The 9,583-nt window shown below is 58.0% G+C and overlaps 1 protein-coding gene across 1 annotated transcript in view; it reads right to left on the bottom strand.

Moving 5' to 3' along the window:
• Window positions 1–8,972: 8,972 nt before the first annotated feature.
• Traf2 (TNF receptor-associated factor 2) overlaps window positions 8,973–9,583 on the bottom strand; it is a 38,922-nt gene continuing 38,311 nt past the window's right edge. Inside the window, exon 10 of the mRNA XM_013029349.1 lies at window positions 8,973–9,421. Coding sequence (XP_012884803.1) covers window positions 9,203–9,421 — 219 coding nt within the window. The 3' untranslated portion in view covers window positions 8,973–9,202. The remainder of the gene's footprint in view (window positions 9,422–9,583) is intronic.

The raw sequence follows: 9,583 nt of genomic DNA on the forward strand, positions 1-9,583 counted from the left end.
GACAGCCCACCGTACCCAGTGTGTCTGCAGAGGCCCCGGGCGTCCCTGGCTCCCACCGCCCTGCTGACGTGTTGGTCTCGGGGCCCAGGCGCGGTGTGGGGCAGAGGGGAAGATACCGGCCCAGGCAGGCACCTCTGACCTCAGGGATGCCTGCTGGCCTGTGCCTGAGCACATGGCTACGGGGAAGGGGAGGGACGCTGCCTGGCCCCGGCTGGAAGGGCGCAGCTGATGCAGGGGGAAACCCCCGGGCTGGGGCCGCAGGCGGGCAGAGCTCGGTGGGCTAGTGCAGGCAGGGGAAGTCGCAGGCTGAAGGAAAGCAGCTCTCACTAGATCGCCTGCCTTTGGGATGTTCTGGAAGTCCGCCTTGCCAGCTTCATCAGCGTGGGTCCTTTGGTAATGGCGGGGAGAAGCTTCCGGCTCAGGGTCTGGCCCTGGCTGACAGCGGACAGCAGGCTGGGTGCACAGTCAGCACGGGAGCTCACGTCGAGCTTCTGAGACCCACAAGGCCACACAGGAGGGCAGTCCGCAGCAGGGCATGTCTGGGACCTTCCCAGCGTGCGGGCCCTGCTGACTGCAGAAGGGCGGGAGTGCGAGTGGGGCCCCACGGAGAACACATCCATCTACCTGGGCCACAACCCGGGCACGGGTGAACCAGGAGAGGGAGGAAACGGCTCTGCAAAGGCTGGGCTTTGGCTCAGTGGCGGAGCTGCCCCCGAGTGCCCCAAGCCCTGGGCTCCGACCCCCGCACTGCCAACAGGACGGTGACCAGCACGCAGGAGCCCCAAGCCAGGGACCTAGGCCCAAAGGAAGCTTCTCCACATAAAGCAACACGAGTTCAACAAGTGCTAACGTGCTGCCCGAGGTGGCACTGCGTGAGCAGCTTCCTGGGAAAGACAGATGTGCCTGACGAGTCCTAGCTGCCCTGGGGGTTGCGGGGGGTCGGGGGAACCACTGGAATGGCTTTACCCAGTATGGCTGTGAGGATTCTGGTCCCAAATAAGGCCGTGTCCTGAGGCCCCGGAGGCCAGGCTTCAACATCATCTTCGGGGAAAAAAAGCTCATCCTCTAAGTGAATGTCACCTTGTGCAGAGCATTCCGACCCAGCATTCCCAGCTCAGCTGCTTCCCACATACAGAGCAAGCGTGGAGGCTGACTACGGCTTGGGTCAGAGCTGGCCCTGGCCTCAGTCTGCTCTGTTGCCATAACACTTAAGTTTTTCTCAGGCTCTGGACTGCACCCGGGACAGAAACGCTGCAGACAGGGCACTTCCGGCCCCGTGAAGGGCTGGGCCCTAAGGATCCAGCCACCCTGAATGTCCTCGCTCCGCGGTGTCAGGACAGACGTTTGGAGACATATTTGGTCTGCTGCTCTGAGCACTCTCGACTGGGTAATTTACGATGGTTGGACGTGTGCTGGCTCTTGGCTTCAGAGGCTGGAAATCCAAACCCGTGGTGCTGGAAGGTGGTAAGAGCCCTGCTGGCTCACTGCGGGGGGGGGGGGGAATGGGACACAGGACATAGAACTCATCCTCCATCCCGCGGGCGGCACCCCAGGACCAGCCCAGAAACCCTTCACGTTGGCCTCATCACTACAACCCTTGCACCCATTTCACACCCAGAGCCCCAGCCCTTCACTCCTTCCAACGTCACTCACAGTCCAAGGTCAGAACTGGGTGTGGCTGGGACACCGGGGCCATTCCATCCCAGACGGAGAAGACGGGCGAGACGAAGAGGAACAGCTCACAAGCCCAAACTCTGACAGGGCAAGCCCTGCTGCGTCCTGCAGCTAGGGAGTAAGCTTTGACTCCACATTCTGGACGAGGCTGCAGCGGCCACTCAGCTTTGCTGGGCTCGGCCAGCACAGGGACTCGGATTGGGTTGGGTGTGCAGCCCGCCCAGGCTGGTGCGCACAGGTGGGTGAAGGAGGGCTCTGCTCACACTGCCCTTGCCTCTGCCATGGCCCCACCCACAACACCTGCCACATCTCCATTGCCGGTCACAGACTCCAGCCAGCCCAGCTCCCACGCCCTGCGCAGCAAGAGCTAGTGCCTGAGCTGGGCGCGGTGGCTCATACCTGCCATCCCAGCTACTCCGGAGGATGAGATCAGAGGATCTCAGTTCAAAGCCAGCCCCGAAGAACGTCTGAGACTTACCTCCAATGAACCACCAGAAAACCAGAAGTGGCGCTGTGGCTCAAGTGGTAGAGTGCCTGCCTTTTCAGCCTGCCAGCTGAAGAGCTGAGGGACAGCACCTGAGCCCTGAGTTCAAGCCCCATGACCAAACAATAAACTAGTGCCCAGTGGATGCCAGGACTTTCTCAAAGGGGCAGGGCCAGCCCCCTCTGCTTGCTGCGCCGTGGCCTGGGTGCTCTGGCACGCAGAGCTTGCAAGCACCTCAGCTGCAAACCCCCGCTCCCCAGGCCTCCCCTGTGTTGTCCACAGCAGACACCTGAGAGGTGCCCCGGCAATGTCCTACCTTCTCTACCACACAGCAGGCTGAGGGTCTTCTATGAACCTTTCTAATGATAAATCCTGTGCTTAAGCAATTCCCTATGCTCCCACTTTGCTATATATGCAGGTAAAAGAAACCATCCAGTACCCAGAGTGCTTGGCTGCTGAGTCTCCCCCTCCCATACAGATGTTGGGCATGTGTGCACAGCGGCATGGTGCCAGCCCTCTGTGACAGCCCCCCCCCCCATTTCTAGCACCAAGTCTTGCTCACAGCGACTTGACCACTGCCAAGAACATGTGTCCGGACGTCCCCATGGCTCCTTCCAGATTCTCGCAGCTCCGCCCATTGCCCCATCCCAGTGTAAGGAGCTTGTTACACCCACCCGCCAGCAAGGGCTGACAGCAGGGTCAGCTGTCAGACAGCAGTGTCCCTGAGGCCACAGGCGATAAATACCATGCTCTGTTCACAAATACTCAGGTGCTGCACCTTTGCCCGTCACACTCGGGCAGATCGGTTGTCTCTGCACCAGGATGGCAGATTCTGGGCCATCTCTGGTAAAATAAAGATGACAGGGCCCAAACCCCCATGGTGTATGACAGCTGAGGAGAAGAGTACTGTGGCTCATGCCTGGAAGCCTGGCAACTTTGGAGGATGGTAAGATGGTGGTTGGAGCCAGGTGCCAGAGGCTCACACCTGTCACCCTAGCTACACAGGAGGCCGAGATCTGAGGATCACAGTTCAAAGCCAGGGCAGGAAAGTCTGTGAGACACCTCCAATTAACCACCAGAATAGTGGAAGTAGAGTTGTGACTCAAAGTGACAGAGTGCTAGCCTTCCACAAAAAGCTTAGGGACAGCACCCAGACCCTGAGTTCAAGCCCTGTGACCACACACACACACACACACACACACACACACACACACACACACACAGAGAGACTGTTGGAGGCCAACCCAGGCAGGCATACGTTCAAGGCCCCTCCCCCCAGCAGCCACACTTAGCTACAAGGCAGGCCAGACAGGAGGGTGCAGGGAGGTTCCAGGCCAGCCTGGTAGGTGTCTGGGAGACTCAACAGAAGTCGGGTACGCCTGTCATCGAGCTGTGACGAGAAGCCTAAAATAGCAGATCAAAGCCTAGGTACACCTGGGGAAAGTCAAAACCCAATCTCAAAAGTGACCAGTGCAACCAAGGACTGGAGGTGTGGCTCAGTGACAGAGTACCTGCCTGGCGGGCAGGAGCCCTGAGCTCCGTGACCCAGTGCCTGCCTGGCAAGCACGAGGCCCTGAGTTCAAACCCCGTGCTAGCCTGCCCAAGGGAGGCCAGTGCAGCATCTACAGTGCAGCCTGTCCAGCCGGGGTGCAGACTCACATATCTGGTGCGCAGACAGAAGGTGGTAAAGGGCAGTGAGGAATTTTATCATGCTACTCAGAATGGTACAGTTTAAACATTTGACTTTTGTTGTTGTTGGTCATGGGGCTTGAACTCCGGACCTGGGCGTTGTCCCTTAGTTCTTCAGCTCGACAAGTGCTCTACCACTTGAGTTACAGCACCACTCCCGTTTTTCTGGTAGTTTATTGGAGAAGAGAGTCTCAAGGCCCTTCCTGCTCAGGCCGACTTTGAACCTCGATCCTTAGATCTCAGCCTCCTGAATAGCTAAGATCAGAAGCGTGAGCCAACAGTGCCCACCAACCTTCGACTTATTTCTAGGGTTTTGCACTTCGTATTTCTGGACATCAGTTAAGTGAGGATAATAGCTGCTAGCCAGGGTAACCACAAGTAGGAAGGGACTAGGGAACAAAAAGACACCTGCAAACACACCCATGTGAGAAACACGGGAGCGAGGCCCTCTAGAAAATGCTGTGGAGCCCAGCGTGCTATGAAAGCGGCAGCCGGCCATGGCTGAGTGGGGCCCGCTCCAGAAACGCAAGGCTGGCTCCTCTCTACAGACCAACTACTGTGGTTAGGACAGAAGATGTCACGTGACACAGAAAAGGCAGTTGACAAACCCAGTGACGATGAAGGGAACTGGCTCAGCCTGGCAGTGGCATCAAAACAGAGCAACAAAAGGCCCAGTGACATCACACTGAACAGCGGGAACACTGGACGCGCCCGAGCGGCCCTGCCCAGGATGACTGGGCCAGGGGAACAGGGTGTGCAGAAAGCCCAGGGTGGAAAAGCAAAACAAACTCTCACGGCTGTTTTCATTCATATGCAGCAAACCTCCTACCCCGGAGCTAGAGACCAGCACACCACACACAGGCCTAACTAGAGACGCACCCAGAGGCACAGCAGGGTGGGAAGGGCAAGCTGGCACACGGGCTGAGGTTAGAGTAACACAAAGAGAGGACTTGATGCAATTCCAGCGGAAGGCCCAACGGGAACTTTGTTCTTCAGTACTTGGGTTTGAACTCGGGACTTCACACTTGCTAGGCAGGTGCTCTTCTGCTTGAGCCATACCTCCAGCCCTTTTGGCTCTGGTTACTCTGTTGTGTGCGCACGAGTGCACAGTTGTGGATTTTGAACTCCAGGCCTGATGTTGTCCCTGAGCTTTTTGCACTCAAAGCTAGCACTCTACCACTTTGAGCCACAGCGCCACCTCCGGTTTTCTGGGGGTTAGTTGGAGATAAAAGTCTCATACTTCTTGCCAGGCCTGGCTTCATACTTTGAACCTCTGAACTCAGCCTCCTGAGTAGCTAGGATTATAGGCGTGAGCCACAGCACCTGGCTTTGGGGTACTTTTTGCAGAGGGCCCCACGTTCTGCCCAGGCTACCCTGGATCATGATCCTGTCTGCAGTTCCACCCAGCCGACGGAGGCCAGCGGACTTTTTGCCAGGCTCACCTCAAAATGTGACTCTCCCGATCTCGGCCTACCGAGTGGCTGGCATTACAGGAGGGAACCACTGTGTAGGCCTATTAGGAGTTTTGAAAAATAGATATAGGTAAGATGATTCTAAAACTTGTATGTTTTCACAGAGGAACAAATAATAGCTAAAGCAGTTTTGAAACTTAAAAATAAAGTTGGAGGAACCTGAGTTACTATAACCATGATATCAGGACAGGGCGATATGGGGTTGGAGGTGTGGCTCAACTGGTAGAGCACTAGAGGATAAGCAAAGGCATTAAGTATCCAATTTCAGTCCCAGCCTCAGACTGCAAAAGAGGCAAGTAGTGGGCTGGGCATGATGTCTTATGACTGCAATCCCAGCTGTGTGGCCTACACCCAATGCTGGTGGCTCACACCTATAATCCCGGCTACTCAGGACGCTGAGATCTGAGGGTCTCAATTTGAAGCCAGCCTGGGGCAGGAAAGTCCGTGTATTTCCAATTAACCACCAAAAAGTAAGAAGCAGAGCTGTGGCTCAAGTGGCAGAACTCTAGTCTTGAACAGAACAGCTCAGAGACAGTGTGCAGGCTCTGAGTTCAAGCCCAGGACTGGCGCACGCACGCACACACGCAAACACACACACACGCGCACGCACACGTTAAGACCAACCCTGCAAGACCTTATCTTTTAAATAAATACATAATTAAAATCAAATGGGTTCGCTGCAGTGCACGGCGGCCCCGGAGGTTTGAAGCCAGAGCAAGACCAGCTTAGCAACAACGTGCTATGCTTCTATCGGAAGAAAATGTCCGAGACACAAAGCAACAGAGTGCTGAAGGGCATTTTTTTTCTCAAGACAAACACCACCAGGAGGCAGAGCAGAGGATCTGTGAGCAAAGATCACCACACACCGGCCCTGCCACGGATGCTTGAAAATGACCAGTGTTCCAAGTATGACAGAACTGAAATTCTGAGCGATGAGGTGCGGGAGAGCAGACGGCGGCGCCGCTGACGGTGTGCAGGCCCCGCAGCCAGGGAGTCTGACAAGTGTCCAGAGAGACCGAGGCTCACCAGGGAGACGTCTGGCCTCAGACACAGTCCTGCGTGCCTCCCCGGGGCGGAGGTTACAGGTGCGCACCACCACACCTAGCTGAACTCGACAATTTCTAGAACAGGAAATGCACAACCAGCAGCTCTGCTCTCAGGGAGCAAGTCCTGGGAGCCAGGGAACACATGCTCAGCGACTCCACAGCAGCAGTGATGGAGACAGCGCGAATGTCCTCCAGGAGGCAAACCAGTCAGCAAATGTGTTCCCCACACATGCAGTGCTCCCTAGCCGTTCAAAGACAAGACAAGTCCTGCCGGGCACGGGTGCTCACGCCGTTGGAAGCCAGTCCAGACAGACAAACCAGAAAGATTCTTATTTCCAACTATTAGCAAAATGCCAACTGGAGGTGTGGCACAGGGTAGGGCACCGGCTGCGAGGGAAAAAGCCACGCCAGGCAAGGCTGGTGCCTCACACCAATAATCGAGGCTGAGACCTCAAAACTGCAGTTCGAAGCCAGTCCAGACACACAAACTTGAGACTCTTTTCTTCAACTGACCAGCACAAAGCCAGAGTGGAGGTGAGGATTAAGTGGTAGAGTGCTAGCCTTTATCAAAAAAGCTAAGCAAGAATGTGAGGCCCTGAGTTCAAGCCCCAGTACCAGCACATGCATACATACACACAATCTGATCTCTGCTATCCTGCTGATGAAGCTTGAAGCCCAAGTGAGTGACACAGGTATCCAGACACTTGTTCCCGGCTGTCCGGAAGAACGACGGGACAGGGGCTGACATGTCCTAAAACCCGAGTGCCAGTGCCAGTCTGTGAGATCTGGAAACTTGCAGGTGTCCGTGCCCGTAACGCCCCCTGGGGCGCAGCCTGCATGTGGGGTCTTTCTGGGAGACTCCGTCCCTGGGACTCCCCCCCCCAGGAGTGCCAGTGCAGATGCCGCTTCCCGGGGCACTGGGGCCAGGCACTCGCCCACTTTTCAGCATGTTCTCTTGACCTGGGTCTCTGCAGTGCCAGGGCATGGGCGCCCGCCTACCAGCGGTGCCAGCTGCAAGGCCCATCCGCGGTGGCTGTCCCTGACCGACAAGTTTCAGTTCCACTTTTGATTTCTTCTGGTGCTGGGGATTGAACCAAGGGCCCAAGTGTGTGCTCTACCACTGAGCTGCCGACCCTCTCAGACCCTTCCCATCCTCTTTAAGGGGATGAAGATGATGTCTGATCTACCAGCTTCAAGCCAGGCACTGAGAGCTCATGCCTGTAATACTAGCGACTCAGGAGGCTGAGATCTGAGGATCATGGTTTGAATCCAGCCTGGGAAAGACAGTGTCAGAGACTCTCTTCTCTCCAATTAACCAGCAAAAAGCCAGAAGTAGATCTGTGATTCAAGTGACAGAGTGCTAGCCTTATGCAAAAAACCTAAGCAAGAGTGCAAGGCCCTAAATTCAAACCCCAGTATTGACATAAATAAATTCCCAAACTCAGAAACCCACTATATGGAAAACCAAAATTTAAGAGTATTAACTGGCCACATCCTAACTTTAGAATCTTTCTACAACACAGAGTTCACAAAGCCAACCCAGTACAAGTGTGAAGGGGGTGAGCAGTACCAGCCTGGAGGAAACCCAACATCACAGCTGAAGACAGCAGGAGAGATCCAAGATGAGCAACCAACACGACAGACCGCCAGCACCCCAAGCAGCGACCATGCACACCCAGGGCCTGCCGGACACAGCCCAACAGAGACGGCCAAGGACAGCCGCGAGGGCCGGCACAGCCTGGCGCGGGGCAGCACCTCCCATCCCAGCGGGCCAGCAGGCCAGGGAGGCCTCGAGAACTTGAAGACCGGTTTCAGGAGAAAGATGATGTCTCCTCCGTCAGTATGCCCGCAGCAGTGGAAGTCCACTGGGAGCCCAGCACATGGGGTGAGTGGTCAGTCAACTGCCCGCCGTTCTGTGTGCGACTGCTACACAGAGACCCCCCCCCAAGTTTACCCCCAGGCAGAACCGGGCTGCGGCAGTCCTGCGTGGGGACGGCCTTGCTCTTTGTTCCATCAGGTGACCTCTGAAGATGCCCGAGCGGCCAGCGGAAGGAAGCGGGAGGCCCGGCTTCCTCCCGGTCCTTCCTGCCAGGGCCCTGGGCCGCCCTTGCACGCACGCAGGGCACAGGCCTTGCTCACCCTGAGCACACTGCAGTGTGTCCCGGCTGCTCCCACAGGTGCCTGGGGCGCTCACGGGGGTGGAGGAGGGCAGGGGCCGCCGTGGCCCATGTGGGAGCCACCTGCGGCCTGGTGTCAGGTGGACGCCACACCCAAGACAGCGAGGTGGTTTAATGATTTCTCCTCCGCCTGACAGTGAGGCTGAGCAAGCCCTGGGCTGGCCACAGGCTGGCCAGAGGCTCAGCCCGTGAGCACCGGGCTTCAGCACCCTTCTTTCTAGGGCCACACTCTGCAGGCACAGGCCCTTCTCCCCAGCCGCATCCACTACCATCCCACAGTCTCCGAGAGGGGAGCAGGGCCCGCCTTCTGGCTGCCCTCGGCCCCCCTGCACAGAGGCCGGCGAGGGGAGCGGCGAGAGGGGAGCAGGGCCCGCCTTCTGGCTGCCCCCGGCCCCCCCTGCACAGAGGCCGGCGAGGGGAGCGGCGAGAGGGGAGCAGGGCCCGCCTTCTGGCTGCCCCTGGCCCCCCCTGCACAGAGGCTGGCGAGGGGAGCGGCGAGAGGCCTGTGCGGGACCTTCTCCAGGGCCTCCACGGTCTCTGCCGGCGGCTCCTTGCACGTGTCAGGGCGCTGGGTCACCGGCCGAGGCCTCCTGGCGCCTTGTCCAGCAGGGTCTTGCCCCATGCGGGCTCCAGCTGCGCAGCTGTTTCTGGCTGGGGCGGTCAGAGCCCTGTCAAGTCCACGATGGCTTTGATGAAGACGGCGTCGTCGCGCACGTAGGAGTTCTTGGCCTCCATCTTGGACACAGGGCAGAAGAGGGGGCAGCCGCTGGCAATGTTCATGTCGCCGACGGGCCGCTGGAAGGAGGAGGAGGTCACGTCAGGCCTGAAGGCGTCGATCACGTGCTCACGGTTGTCCTGATCCAGCAGCATCAGCGTCACCTGTGAGGAGGGGACCCGGGAGGGGCTGCACCTGAGCCACCTGGGTGCCGCGGGCGGCCCCTCCGCAGCTCTCCCCTGAACCTCAGGCCGCGGGCGGCCCTGGCAGGCGGCTCTCCCCTGAACCTCAGGCCGCGGGCGGCCCTGGCAGGCGGCTCTCCCCTG

Source organism: Dipodomys ordii, unplaced genomic scaffold, assembly GCF_000151885.1.
Source record: "Dipodomys ordii isolate 6190 unplaced genomic scaffold, Dord_2.0 Scaffold118, whole genome shotgun sequence".
NCBI classification, from domain to species: Eukaryota; Metazoa; Chordata; class Mammalia; order Rodentia; family Heteromyidae; genus Dipodomys; species Dipodomys ordii.